The sequence below is a fragment of the Musa acuminata genome, chromosome BXJ3-8 (assembly GCF_036884655.1).
Source record: "Musa acuminata AAA Group cultivar baxijiao chromosome BXJ3-8, Cavendish_Baxijiao_AAA, whole genome shotgun sequence".
In the NCBI taxonomy this organism is placed as follows: Eukaryota; Viridiplantae; Streptophyta; class Magnoliopsida; order Zingiberales; family Musaceae; genus Musa; species Musa acuminata.
The window spans coordinates 42,209,131-42,224,662 of NC_088356.1; the positions used below are offsets into that span (position 1 = coordinate 42,209,131).

General features: G+C 38.7%; 2 protein-coding genes across 2 annotated transcripts; one reads left to right on the forward strand and one right to left on the reverse strand.

The window, feature by feature from the left end:
• Positions 1-3,449: 3,449 nt before the first annotated feature.
• Positions 3,450-7,528, reverse strand: LOC103995403 (protein ACTIVITY OF BC1 COMPLEX KINASE 3, chloroplastic). Its single transcript, XM_009415983.3, has 7 exons — positions 7,077-7,528; positions 6,782-7,009; positions 6,356-6,691; positions 5,708-6,263; positions 5,303-5,489; positions 4,828-5,194; positions 3,450-3,733 (listed from the first exon to the last, which is right to left on the reverse strand). Exons 1-7 carry the CDS (start codon positions 7,425-7,427, stop codon positions 3,611-3,613), a joined length of 2,148 nt encoding a protein of 715 aa, XP_009414258.1. The 5' UTR covers positions 7,428-7,528; the 3' UTR covers positions 3,450-3,610.
• An 844-nt stretch (positions 7,529-8,372) lies between these two features.
• Positions 8,373-12,295, forward strand: LOC135645472 (uncharacterized). Its single transcript, XM_065163867.1, has 7 exons — positions 8,373-8,547; positions 8,636-8,738; positions 9,521-10,615; positions 10,734-10,796; positions 10,882-11,102; positions 11,370-11,476; positions 11,977-12,295. The coding sequence occupies exons 1-7, from the start codon at positions 8,524-8,526 to the stop codon at positions 12,080-12,082; spliced, it is 1,719 nt and encodes a 572-aa protein (XP_065019939.1). The 5' UTR covers positions 8,373-8,523; the 3' UTR covers positions 12,083-12,295.
• The last annotated feature ends 3,237 nt before the right edge of the window (positions 12,296-15,532 follow it).

The window sequence follows — 15,532 nt, forward strand, 5'->3', positions numbered from 1 at the left end:
TCTTCATTTCAGGTCCTCTCACATCTCTCCCTAACGATTCATAACCCTTTAATTATTTAATTAATTAATAATTTACTATTTATCATCCGTCTAAATATGCTTTTATCTCTTTTTATTTTCTCTATCTTTAATTAATTATTTTTAAAAATGATAATTAATTAATACTTTATAATTCATAGTCCTCATCACCCATCTTACCCCATAGCCTACTTTATATTTCATAGTCGTCGATCTTTGCTCTCTATGTACCCTATCACTCTCTCCTCCTGCGTATTTTACTATCGATGACTCTTCTTATCGTTCATCGTTGCTTGGTATCATCGAGGATCACCTACAACTTACTTTTTAATACTTTCTATCACTAATCAACGTCGCCAATTTATCCCCGTTGCACCTTGCTCGTCTGCACACCTTGCAAATTCTCTTCACTACTCGTCACTCTCGATGAAAGAAGAGAAGGAAAAGATGAGAAGTGAAAAAAAAAGGGTTATAGGTAAAGAGTAAAAAAATCTTATTAAAATTAAATTATAAATTGAGAATATGTATCTATTTATAAAAGGATAACTTAAAAATATTCAAGATTCATGGGATTGTAAATAATTAAAACGAGGTATAAATAATAATATTCGAAACTAATTTAGGGAACCGAAGAGGGAAAAAACCTCAAGCTGAGAGTCTTTTCGAAAAATTACCAAAATTTCAGCATTTTTTTATTAATATTAGTATTCAATCGTGTTTAATTAACAGCTATTAAAGAAATGTCACACATTTTTGGTGCAAAAATGTTTTTCCTTAAAAAAGTTCATGTTAAATGGTTTAGTTTTCGCGCACGTCAAGACTAATATAAGCAAGAAAATAATTGGTTGGGTGGTTATTTTATAAAACTGCCCGAGTTTTCTTTTACGAATATTAATATTCATTTGTATTTGTTCTTGAAAGGTATGGAAGAAATGTCTTATTTTTGGGCCATTATTATTATTTTCTTGAAAAGACTCATGTCATGTGTTTTTCTTTTGCGATTAAAGTCCTTTCCACCTCTTGTGAAAACCAATAGAAAGACCCAAATCTTTAATGAATATTAAGTGCAAAAAGAAAACTCAAAAATTTTCTTATAGATAAATATTGGTATTCATGTATATATATTATTGATAAAGGTTGAAGGCTTAAAATCTCATTCAATATATTTTATATCTTAAACAATATACCAAACTCATTTATGAGGATTCATAATCTCATCCGATATATTTTTAAAAAAATATTAATTAAATTAATCGGTAAAGAGTTTAACAAATCACGTCAAAAATCCTCTAATCAAATCTCTGTCATCTTCGCTTATTCTTTTTTCTTTCTACATGAGATCCTTCTTACTTTTTTTTTTTAGTATATTAGTGCAACACAAAGAGGAAAGGGGGATTTTAAGTCAACGCGAGAAAATTAAAAATGTATAGAATATGAAACATTTTCCAAAAATTATGCAGTACTTCTGTTTAAATTTCTTTCGTCGATATATATATATATATATATATATATATATATATATATATATATATATATATATATATATATATATATATATTCTATGATGCCACATGTACAATAAATGGCACAAATCCATGGTCAACACGCAAGTATCATCACCTCAATTCAACATGTGTTAAACTTGTCGGATCTAAATTAGATGCGGAAGGAGTCGCATCTAATGCTAATTTAACGAACCCATTGCTTCTCGCACACCGACACTTTTGTCGTCCCCATCCAATGAACCCAATGGCCATGTCACCATGTGACTTGTCTCTTAGTCACCTAACTTGCCGTGGTCGACATGGAGACCATAAATAAATAAATAAATATATTATATGTTTTCGAATTTATCCTTTTGGGATATACATGTATGTCACTGTCAAACCAAAAACCTTACAAATATTCCATTATAGATGATTTCCTATTCCATTATATTTAATATCTGTTAAATCTTTGATTCTAATAGACATTAAATTTTTTTTATGGTAATGAAAATTTTAGAATATTTTCTAATTCAAGTTAGAAATTGATAACCATGATTGATAGTGGCTAAGCTGAGCTTTTTGAATGAATGTTTGACATTTGGAAGGGCATAGCAAATGTGCTATGTTAGAAACTCAAAAGAATAACTATGTAAAAACTTCAAAATAATATGTAACAGTTCAATGAGGCATTACACAGCCTCGTATTAAGATTCATATCTATCTTATAGCAAAACTTACTTTTATACCAGGTTCATAATTTCATATAGTATCATCGTTTGGAGCTCGGTATATATATCGTATTAAGTAATATGCTATGATATATCGGTATATATATATATATATATCGGTATATATATATATATATATATATATATATATATATATATATATATATATATATATATATATATAGGCATATATTGCCTCGACGACGTTACCTCCTTTTCTTTTCCTCATCGTGTCGGACGATCGTGTCAGACGAGAAGAATAACGTGATTTTCTCCTCATTTGCGACGTCGAAGGTCGTAGACATCTTTGGCCTTCGACGAAGGACACGACAAAGACGAAGCCGAATCGTCGCCTCTTCGTTACCTCCTGAATTGAGATCATCGAGAGAGGATGGCGCCGGATCAGAAAACATCAAGGTTCTCCTGATTCTCCCTCGACGCTTCTTCTTCCCTCTTTGTAACCAGGCCACAACCAGACTAATACTGTCCGGTAGGAACGATCTACGTACCGGACGATTTTATTCGAAATTAAAATTCTTACTTTTATATATCTAAACTGAAGAATTATGCATCCAATAATTATTCGATTGTATCACCACCTGAAATATATATTGTAATAGTAAAATAAAGCCATAATCCTAAATCATATACCAGTATAGAAAAGTAATCAAACTCTGCATTATACACAAGTCTAAATTTTTGTACCCGCTCAAGATGAAGAATTGGACTTCCAAGAACACTCAATTCTGTCCACATGAGAAGCACTATACAGTAAGAACATACAGTTCCATTATTGAGGTTTCTGGTGAAAAAAGGAACTGTAGGTGAGATCATTGGAAGATCTAACCATGACAGCTGATGCTGCATCATGTATTGTTTTCAGTTCACAAGGGTGCATATGATCTTTTAATAACTTTGGCAAGATAAAGCATGATATTTCCAAGGTTTAAGTTAGCTTATAGTTTCTTAAAATGTATTACTTTCCTGTTAAGTATGACTAGGTTCAAGCTTAAGAACATACCAAATGACTATGATAACCATAAATGGTTTTCATCCATGAAGTTTAGTGTATCATGACATTTGATGCATCATGCATGTGTTGTTTTCAGTTTACAAGGGTGCATATGGTCTTTTTATAACACTTGGAAAAAAATAAAAGTAAGAAATTTCCAAGATTTAGGAAAACTTTTAGATTGTTAGAATCCTATACTTACAGTGAATTCAGAAAGTGTGGTTGAGATTATGATCACCAGAAATGGATTTTCATCCATGAACTACAGAAAATACACTAATGAATAGAACATATACATGAATCACTTCTTTTTTTTGTGCAAATAGTTTTGAGAGCACATATACCACTGCTTGAGCTGGTAACTTCTACTGAGGAACAGCAGTGGAAGCCGATCTGAGAACCTGTTGTAGCAGTCGAGCTGCCAGGCGTTGAGTAATTCCACCGAAAACACGACCACCAAGATTGCGAGCTGTAGGTTCTTCGAGAACCTGTGCAATGAATGCATACTTCCATTAAACCTTTCAACAGAATAAATGGAATGCATGAACACAAAAAGACATCATTGGATGTGTATCAGAGGTCCAAAAAAATTTGAATAAAGATGTCATTTATTTTCAGTTGGCAGCATATTGGGTCAAATAAGCACCTGATTTCTCAGTCTTACAGTGCTCTTATAAACTATATTTTATGTAAATGTCTAGAAAGCAAAACTCATTGACAATGGTTCAACAAATTCATATATTTCCCAGAATCTGAAACATGTGAGATGGACTAGATAGAGTAACAAATACAAGCAAATTAGTTGATGCCTACATTGGTCATCACTGAAGATCTGCAAGATGAAGGTGCTATGGCATTTTTGAATAATAAATCTTGATCTATGTCATTAATTGTCAAACCATGAAATGAATTTGACTCGAAATGAAAATGATCACATTCATGTGGTATAATGAAAAGATTTAATTGATCCTTCACATCAATTTCAACTAACTAGGCCATGGGAGAACCATGATCATCTACCATAATATCTGATCTCTCATAAAGGCAATTCCCTTGCCTTGTTTGCTCATCATAGACATGGCCTGTCAATAACTAAGATATGAACCCAAAAGGAATTACCAGTCAAAGAGGGTATCTCATTCTTGAATCATTACATCCACCAGTTTGATTCACAGCTTTTGAACAATATAATAACCACATACCACATGCAAAAGTACAGCAACAAAATCAGAATATTAAAGAAAAAGTTCAGTATGAGAACATACTATTATTGTAAGAATCATAAATTAGGACCTCTTCTGCTGATAGGGTTTTCGAGACTCGTTTCTTTTCTGTAAAATGTTTGAAGGGGATAGAACTAGGATGCAGCAAATAGACTAGAGAAATTCCATAAAGGACAGGAGTTTATGACTACAAGAGATTGTGACTAATAAAAAAAATTGTAGCATTATGTTGTTGGCTAATAGTACTTCCAGGAATGTTAAATAAAATCTAATTTTTTTAACAGCAAATCTAAACCATCATGTAGATTTATTTAGTGCATACATGATAATCGAACAACAGAAGAGTATATTTGCAGTACCTGCAAAATTGGTTGCAGAAGGCTTGGATCAAAGTTATCCGAGGATCTCAAAAGGCCCCATATTCTGAACACTGTATCTCGAAGTTCTAGCATCTGTGTTTGTTCACCATCATTAAGCTTAAAAGGTCCACTTGCATTGCCATTACTGACCAAACCCTTCATAAATTCAGGCATAGAATCATATGCATCAATCATCGAGCCCAAGGCAATAGCTTCAGTGACACGAACAGCTTCTTTCACAACAAGAACTCGTAGCTCTTCACCATCAGGACCTAGTAGTAGCTTCAAAACAGGTTGCAAAGCATCCTTAGTAGTAAAATCTCTATCCTTTCTTCCTTGAACAAGAAGGTTCTCAAGCCTATTCCACCTGCACACTAGGTAGAGGTATCACAAATGTTAATCCAGATAAGGTGCCAACTCCAAATAGGTCCAACCTAAACATATTGCACCAAATTGAACCAATAAAAATGCTTGCCTGAATCTGCCATCTTTAAACAATAGGTCGATGAGGGCATCTCTAAGATATGGATTTGGGTCAGTTAGAAGTCTTTTAGCAAAATATGGATATGACGCAGCAAGCACCTTAAAGTTGGGATCAGCGTAAAGGGCTAGACCTTCTAGCACAGTGAGTGACCTCAATATTAGTGCATAATATGCTGGAACTGCAAGCAAGTAAACCACTCCACGTGTTAATAGTCTTGCTAGGTGTCAATGTGAAAGAAGCCTTAAATCTATAAAATAATATATAATGTAGGGCTATAGGAGCAGATATCGCATTCCTGAATCAGCATAACCTTACCAGCCTGCACTCTGGGGTTTATAAAAACACAATAGACAAAATTGCAAGAATACTGTGGCGCTAGGCACAAATAATACTCACCGTTGAAAGGATATTGATATAGAACATTTCCTAGACCATCGACGATGGTCTTAAAATTGAGCTCGCTTACAGTTGAATTGAGTGCATCATCGAAAAAATTCCTAAGAGCTGGCACAATAGGAGACACATCTACATCAGGTGCTAAAAAATCCAACACATAATAATCACGAGCCATGGCATCATAATCCCGATTAACCATGTGAACTACGTGACCAATAATAGCAGATCGTGCATCTTCTGGTGTTTCGCTCATCATCCCAAAATCAATAAAAGCAAGTTTTCCCTCTGGCGTTGCAAGGAGATTACCGGGATGGGGGTCAGCATGAAAAAACCCATATTCAAGCAACTGCCTCAAGCTACATTGGACACCGATGTTAACCAAATCCAACAGCTTCAGACCTTGCTTCTCGATAGTTTCTTGCTCACTCAGCTTAACCCCATTCACCCAATCCATGGTCAGTACCTTTGTGCTAGTGTAATCCCAATATATATCTGGCACAAGTACATATTCCTTGTCGGCATAAAACTTTTTAAATCTCCGTGCATTCTGGCCTTCCTGCAGAAAGCAGTGGAATCCAACAATGAGACACAGAGTTTTGTTCTACAATATATAGCATGGTAGATTGGATTCACGACAAAGCTATGTACCTGAACATAATTCAGCTCCTGGTAGACCCTTTTTGCAAACTCATCAATTAGAGCAACAACATCACTGGTGATGATATCAACATACTTATTTATCAGAAAACCTAAACCTCTCAGAAGGTAAAAATCCAAACCAATGGCTTCTTCAATCCCTGGCCTTTGCACCTTGACGGCAACGACCTGGCCCGAGTACTTAAGCTGGGCCTTGTAGACCTGACCTAGGCTCGCAGCTGCAATCGGATCCGCCGATATGGCAGAGTAAATGGACTCGAGAGGAGTTCCCAGCTCCCTCTCGATGCAAGCAAATGCCTCCTCATTTGGAAATGTCGGGAGGGCATCCTGTTCGGACGGACAAGAACAAAGTAGCTGAGAATTGATCAGTGATTACTATCAACAACAAGGGGCAATCGATGAGGTCGAACAGAAGACCTGCAATTCAGAGAGCTCCTCGAGATATTCCGGCGGGCAGACGTCGGGGCGGGTGGACAAGCCCTGCCCAATCTTCACGAACGTCGGCCCCAGTCGGGTAAACGTCTTCGTCAGCTCCGCCGCCCTCTGCCGCTTCCGCTGGTCGAGCTGTCCTCGCCTCTGGTCCGCGACTAGCTTCAAGGCGAAGGTGCCCAACGCCGTGAAGATCTCTAGCGTCCTCGATAGCACCTACCACTCACATAACCAACATCAAGAAGCCAAGCGCGGAGAGAAGAGCCCTCGAACTGGGAGTTACCTTGAGGGGCTGAGCGGCGTATTTGGCGGCTAGAAGCTGTGGGTCGTAGACGGTGGCATTGGCGGCCCGGGCCATGGCCCGCGCCTCGGCTTGCATGTCCTCGGCGCGATCTTTGCGGATGACGGAGAGAGGGGCGAGCGGCCTGGAGGAGACGGCGGTGGGCGTCTGCATCTCCGCCGCGAGCTGGATGGCATACTGCCCCCTTCCGCTGCCCACGTCGGTCTCGGAGGCGGAGACGGGCCGGGCCTCGATGAGAGCCGCGCGGGGGGGTCTCGGAGGATGGCGCGCCGGGTACGGCCTCCGCCGGTGAGCCGACGCAGGGGGCGAGGGGAGGGAGAGGGCGACGGCCATTGGGGTGGGTGACGGCCGAGGGGGCGGAGGAAGGAAGCAGGACGGAAACGTGCTCGACGGTGGAACCTCTCGTTTTATGTGGAAAGAAATGGAGAGCCTGCTCACGCACGCCACAGACGGGTCGAGTGGCAAGGGGGACGGATGCGTACGTTACTCCGAAGACTTCACGTGAGGCGCACGTGAAGACGGCCGGATAAGAACGCGCCGGAAGCATAATTTTCTTGGGTATTTTATTTGTCCATTTAAGCCCTAAAAAAACATTAATATACATATTTTATAAAGCATAATGTGATTAATATTTTAGGAGTAAGATACTGATGTTTACATAAATACTTAGAAATATAAAATATTTCCGACGCACTTAATGATATAGGAATTTATTTTTATTTTAGTATTGAAACGAATGGTTCAAAACTCACTATAACATTGGATTTTATTTGGTGAGAACATTTTAGTGGACTGCGGAATGGTCGCCGCATCCCTTTATGAAATTAATTAAATTGAGAATAATGAGATCCTCTTGTTTTTAGTTGAATTTTTTTTGGGGGAACAACATATTTGTGTAACCACAGCGCATAAAGAACTTTATATTATAGGCCCTAAAAATAAATAAAAATAATTATTAGAAGTGGAAGAATAAAAATAATTATTCGATATTATTGATTGAGTCTACAATATTTGCTTATCAATAGTAATTAACAGTGCATTATTTCCTCGATTAAATGTCAATAGGGACTTTAAAATGGAATCCAAAAGGATAACTATTGAGATGCTAATTTAATTAAATGATCATATTTATTTGAATTTGAAATGAGCCACGTGGCAGCACGAGGGCACAAAGAAAGCAAGGCAAGAGAGGAAGCGAGAGAGCTTCAAATCCGCGCCTCTCCCTCGTTCAAACTGATTAAAAACCGCTCCTTTGCCCCCCACCCGTTTCCCCCCATTTCAAACCCGTTCCTCCCCCCTTTCCCAAACCCTAGCGCTCTCGATCCCCAGTTCCTCTCTCCCTCGCGTCTTCGGCGTCCCGCTAGGGTTTGGGCTTCGTCTCCCGCCGTTTCGTTCTTGGATCTGGGACCTGGATCCGTTGGATTCTGGAATGGCGGCGGATGCCTCCGCCAAGGTATGAGACCGATTTACGCTTTGGTGACTTGGATTCGTTGTCTTCTTCCGCTTTTGATCGTGGTCGTGTGGTGTTTACCCATTTGAAGGTGGAGGCGGAGGAGAGGGACGGCGACTGCGACCTGGAAGGGCGGCTGGATGGGCCCAAGCGAATAAAGATGCGGGATCTGGAATCGGTTCTTCGGGCGCAAGGTGGGGTGGCTTCTTGATTTATGATCGGAGTGGTCTTTAGGTCTGTGAATTGGAAAAAGTTTGGGAAGACAGTTTCTTTATGCCATAAAATACCATGGTTCGCAGATACATCCATTATTTTCCCCTTTTTGATGAAAACACGAAGCTTAACTATTCTTGGCTTGTCTATTATGATGCTTTTGTGAACGGAGACAGCTGCATCTTCTTTCATAAGGGAGTTTCCCTAGCCATGAACTCGAGTACTGAAGTCATACTTGAGCACACCAAACTGTCATTCCATGACATTGGAAGAAGTTGATGTTAAAGAATGTGAAAACAAGGTCTTCTTTACAGTAGGTCAAATTTGATGGAAAATAGAGAGAGAGAGAGAGAGAGAGAGAGAGAGAGAGAGAGAGAGTAGCATCTGAGTTTTGGATAATGTGTTTCAGTTTGCAATCAGCATAACATTATGCTCCTGCATGACTTGCCTCGTTGCCAATTTTATGTGGTTGTTTTTAGTCAATAACTTCTCTTAGAACATGCTTGAACTAGATAGAAATTTGAATGGTTCAATCTTCGTTCAGAAACTAGATTCATACATGTAAGAGAACTAATACAACACAGCTAGATGGCATTTTAATTTGTTTGTTGATATAAATTTACTTTATATCCAAGTTAAGCTTAGGATTTTATAGTCTAAATGATATGCAAACACAAATCTCATTTATTTTCTGCACCAATGTGTGTGTTCAACCTCCTTTTCTTTCACATAAACTGATATTATTGTTTGCTTTGTACTGCAGGAACAAGGAACTGTAGTTTAGATTCGTCAACAATTAACGAAGAAAAGGTACTTGGACATGATAAAAAAGAAGACAGTGATTCTGGAATTACAATGGCTACCAAATCTGTGATTTTGGACAAGCTTGCATCAGAGACTACAGGTCATAGTTCTGTTGAAGATATTGCTGCTTGTCTAACTTTGGGTCCTTCTGGCAGTGCAAGTTCTTTGAGCTTGGGGCATGATGGTCTGCCGGTATCTGCTACAGAATTTAGTAATGAATCTTGCCCCATCGAAGCAAAGATGGGGAGTGAACAAAATGGAGGTAAGCTGGTGGGGCTAGAAGTGGATCTTAATTCGCTGAGCACAGAACACAATCCATTTTATCCTTTCAAAAAGTTGGGACAGATCAAATCTGCAGATGCCTCCGAGAGTGGTAGCACCACTGGTCCGGTTGAGGAGAGTGGACCTCTGAGAATGTGGAAGGAAATGAAGCAGAATGGCTTTCTTTCATCTTCACATGGAGGCATACCAATGCCCAGGCAGCGCAGTCGCCAGTCAAGAAAGAGAAAAGAGGATGAACTCCGAAGCAAGACCGAGATTGCGAAGAGAGAACAGGCCAACAGGTTTGCAAGAATTGCTGCTCCCAGTGGATTGCTTTCTGGACTAAACCCAGGGATCATCAACCATGTAAGAAATAGCAAGCAGGTTCACTCCATCATAGAGGCCATAGTGCGCTCTGAGAAACATGATGGTCAAAGTCAGAATAGGATCACCGACCAAATGGGCAGAGGAAGAAAAGAGATTAATGAGAGAAGAAAAGAGCATATCCGGACCCAAGATTCAACAATCAAGCAGATCAATGTCTCTACAAGCAAGCCATGTATTCCACCAAACATGGAGTATACAGGTGAAGTCAACGAAATGGACAAGGTTAGGCACAAGTTTAATCAAGGAGCTTGTGCAACTTCACAACTGACAACTTCGGGCCGTGGGGACGATGCACTTACGTTAAAGCTCTCACCAGCTACAACAATGGTTTCGGAAAATGCTAGCAGTGCAACAACTGATGAATTTTCTGCTAATCGGGAGAACCCTGACACTCTATCTCTTGAAGGTAGCAACTCGAATAAGAGAATTTACTGTTATAGAGTTTACTGAACTTTGGCATTATGTTTGTATGATTCCTCATAACATAATGCAGATGAGCTAACTTGACAAATGATCATCTACAGCTGCCAATGTTGCTTCCCAGTGGTTGGACCTTCTTCAGCAGGACATAAAAGGACGGCTCGCTGGTGATAGTTTCTTTAACGAAAGCTTTGCTTGTAGCTGTTGAATACAACAAGATTATTTATGTATCAAACATTGATTTGTGTGCAGCACTACGGCGCAGCAAGAAGAGAGTAAGGAATGTCATACAGACCGAATTGCCTTACCTGTTATCCAAAGAGTTCATGTCTAACCAGGAAAATGAACCTTATTTTGCGCAATCGTCCGAGGCTGGTTGTTCTTCGAAGGCAATCTCAGATATGCATGTGGCACGTTGGAGATCTCTTTTTAGCCAAATGGACAAAGCACTGTTCGAGGAGGGAAAGCACCTTGTGAGTATCTACTTGTGTTCCTGAGCACTTTCAATTGTTTCTGTTTAATCACTAGTTTTTTGAACTTCGAAGTGCAACATTGACCCCTCGATCTTGTTTTTAGGCTTTTTGTCTTTAATACATGGAAGTATTTTTATCATGTGATAGATAGCATACATGGAAGAAGCCTTTGTAGCTTTCTTTGGGTAGCGTAAATTACTTTCTGGCTGCGAAGGTGTAAGTTTTTGGATTGCTGCATGGATTACAATGGCTCTTATTCTGTTCCAGGAGAACTGGTTGAAACAAATTCAAGAGATGCAATTGCACTGTGAGAACGGCCTTAAGTTCGTTGTTTCAGGTGCTTCTTCCCATCTAATTTCAGCAAACGATTCAAGGTTTGTTGACTCCTCAGAATTCTCATTTTCCAGAATGTAGATTATTGTTGCAGCATGCTGCTACAAAAATATGTCATGTACTGCAATGTTGTATTCCTACACATTATAGACTAGTCTATTAATTGCATAAAAAGTAAGTTACAAACAACTTGCAATCCTAAACAGGATGCGTAGTATGATTTAGAGTTATATTCTAGATAGCCGACATTTTGTTGATGCCAAAGTTTTCATTGCTATCCAGAAATGCATTCAATCTTATGCATATACAAGTAAAAGTGTGTACTCATTATTGATCATTTAAAATCATTTCTTTCTGATACATTATTATCGTTTGAAGTATCTCACTTGATTCCAGTTCATCTTAATCGTTTGAACCCAAGTCGTGATCATTTATCTTCATATTACTATTTGTCTTTGTTCAATTAAATTAGTGTCTTAATTCCATTTAATCTCCATACGATGGTGACACATAAACTTCGTATATGCATTGTGGCTTGCAGTAAACCTAAGAAATCTGAAGCTGTAGAGAGGGAGTGCGCGGTCTGGGCTGCAGCAGCATCCATCTACTCCACATGCAACTTGATCATGACGACAGAAAACGTGTGATGCTTCTGAACTCAGTAACCCCTTTGCACTTGCTTCACTAATTAAACAATCTTGGTAACTTGCTCATGCCAAATTGCCGCATTCCATTCTATAAATTAGGGGACTTGTGATTTCTCTTGCACTTGTTTTATGTGCATTTGCGTCAACTCGTGTCAAAATCTCTCTCTGACATTAATCGTATTTGTTAATCTTTATTGTAATGGTGATTTTTTGCCCACAAAAATTGATGTTTCTATTGAAAGCAGTGTGATATTTTCAATAAAAGAACTTGAGACTATAGTCTCATTGTTAGCTCTAACATTTGTTGAAAGGTTCACCAGTTTCAAGTTTTCTATGAAGAAAATGTCATAACTTCAACTTAGGCTAATACTAAATGCTGTAGGCAATATAGTGGAGATTATTTGGACCAAAACTCTACAATCATAGGTTGATGGCCGAAGCACAAAACTGGTAGACAAGTCATCTGTTTGAAAGTAACAGCACTGTTAAGCAGACTGTAATATCGACTAATCTAGGAGGAACACCGACTAATCTATTCATCATCAATTTCAGAATCTAATATAGGTAAATTCATTGTTGGTAGTGAAGTTTTTGCCTGTTGTTTTTCAAGTGCAATCAATCTTGCAGTGAAAACTAAAGTTCACCATCTTAGGATCACTTGCAATAAATACCTAGTCGTAGATTCCTCGAGGTCTGGAAGAACCCAATCGGACTAAAAGTTTAGTGTCTCAAGACATAAATAATAACTACTCGTCAGGCAATCAGAGAACTCATCCACGTTGAAGGGGGATCAAGAATGCTATTTTAACTAGTTAATGTAGAAGAAGATGTCAGCCAGCTTAGCTAATAATTTGCACGACAAAAAAAAAAAAAAAATCTAGATCGTGACTTTACTCCGGATGTCAGAAGAACACATCTTATCTATCTTTACGATCCAGATCAGAAATTTAGTTAGAGAGTACAAATTCGAAATCTTAGTTGGGTAAAAGTTCAAAATTCTACACACCAATGCTAACGGGGTTGCTCGATTGACTCGACGTCACAGTAGACTTCAACTCTTCCTAGCATTGTTGTTGTTATTGTTGCTATCATTGCTATCGCTCACGACGATAGCAATGATAGGAGCCGAGAGAGAGCTCTTGAAGACTCACTCTTCCTCGAGGAAGATAAGGGAGCTCGTTCCTCTCGGCGCTACGAAGGGGAGAGTTCGTCATTCCTTCGTCGTTGACTGACTGGGCAGTGATGGAGGGAGGTTGGTGCAATCCTTATTAGGTTTAACGCCAACGTTCTTCACTTGGCCTTGGATGGACATCAATGAGTTGTAATGCTTGCAATGCACGGTCTCTCTCTCTGCAAGAGAATTGCCTCTTCCCGACCTTACTGGAACTGAGAGCCTTTTGGATTTTGCAGCCTCTCCTGACAAAGAGGAAATAAGCTAAACCTCCTAAAGTTAATATTATATCACGAATTCAACATAAGGAGTGTTGTAAGATAACATCATAAGTTTGATACCATTTGGGTGGGAGAATTATCTTTCGAAATTGGAAGACTTCCACGAAAAGGAGTGGAGAAGTAATTAGTGTCTCGCTTTCAATGCAACGACGTATGCACGTAATTAGTAAATCGACATATACGATCAGGTCGAGCAGTAATAAGCTCGGTCTGGTGTCCACCTGATCGATACTTGTCTAACACGTTAGCTTCACTTGGTTAACACTTCGACGCTTTTCAACCAACGCATTATGTGGGGGTACGAATCTATAAAATTGACAGTGTAGTGTTGACTAGGGTCGTTATGATTCCAAAGTTAGGCTTAACAAGTTATTACCCTTCATCCACCGGATTAGATGCATAATTTTATAATATTATTGGAGGTCGGATAGTCAGATAAAACTGTGAATAAGATATTCGACGTAATGCTCTTGTCTTTCGATTTTGTTCAAATAATATGTAAAAAGCTTGTAATAGGTTTGACAATCTTATTTTGATCAACTTTTGTGGTTGTTTTATGCTTGTAAAAGTATATTATGTGCGGCCATTGTGTAGAGACAAAACTATCCAAAAATAGGTCATCAAAGTAACCATTTTAAGGATTTTCTAGCTCCATAGAGTGGTGCAGAGTGTCAACCAATACGACACCCAAGAGCTACTTGGATGACACATGACTTGATGAGCCTTTGGGGTAGTGTCTACGGTTGGTTTACTGTCTTATTCTATAGTAATGTCATGTGGACACTTTTGGTCATGGCGGATCATCTTAGATCCTTTATCATACAATTGTTTAGAGCTTATGAATGATTAATTATGGATCTTGAGTTAAATGCATTCTTTAACCTATCCTCTCTTTTATAGATTCTTAAAAGGGCCATGAGATGTTTTGAGGAGGCTGACCCTGTATGGATGGACACGCAAGGGTGTCATACAACTTAGGCAAAACCAACTAAGTTTATTACATATGGTATCATAGTGGAAAAAGCACACTTAAAAATACTTGATATACAAACGTGAGGGACCTAGTGGGGCTGCATTGAGGGTAGTCAAAATACGTGACTATTTGGTAAAAATGAGCGTTAAGATGTAGGGAACAAAGTCGCTTAAAGGAGCAGGCATCCGAGATTGACATTAAGAGGAATGACTAACCTTTCGTGCGAGAGGTACCATAAGGACAAGCAAGCTAGGAAGAACATGTAGCACATAAAGATTGAGATATCTAAATCGAGCTACAACAATCAAACTTGATTGTAACTCATAGCAAGTGGAGCACTTGGTAAAGAATGAAATTATGCAAGGTGGGATGTATTGCTCAACGACGACTGAAAGAGTTAAAGAGAATTGCTAATTTAAAGAATTTGATACTTATGTAAAGACTTGTATGTAGACAATGGATTGTCCGTGACTATCCTAAGGTAGTCAAAACTCAATGTCATGGAGCATTGAAAATTTCTCTTGGGCTTAGGAAGAATACATCCATAGTAGGCTGAAGTGTGCAGTAAATTTAGCATATTGCTAAGCTTTAAGGGGTGCAATGAGAGGTTATATTGGCAAAGAGTCATAATCCAATAAGTGCATTTGCCAGAGCGAAATAGTGCACAATTTGTTCAACAAGACAAATTAGTTTAAGGAAATGGTGGTTTCTGAAACTTCTAGAGATAAGGATGCGAAGAAAAAAGTTGCCTTAATGAGACAGATATCTAGGAGAGATAAGTTTTGATTCTCTAGAGAGAGAATCATATACAAAGAAGTGCATATATTGAGGAGGGGTACCCCAAGATAATAACTCCACAAAACTTTAAGGATCGAGTGAGTGGCGAGGAGTCATCACATGATCTCCCATGAGGTAATACGTTGGTAGACTCATTGCGAGATTAAGTGGGGGAGCGTTCCAAGGCAACACCAAATGAATGCACACTTGAAGCCGATATAGAGATCAAACTTAATGGAGGACTGACT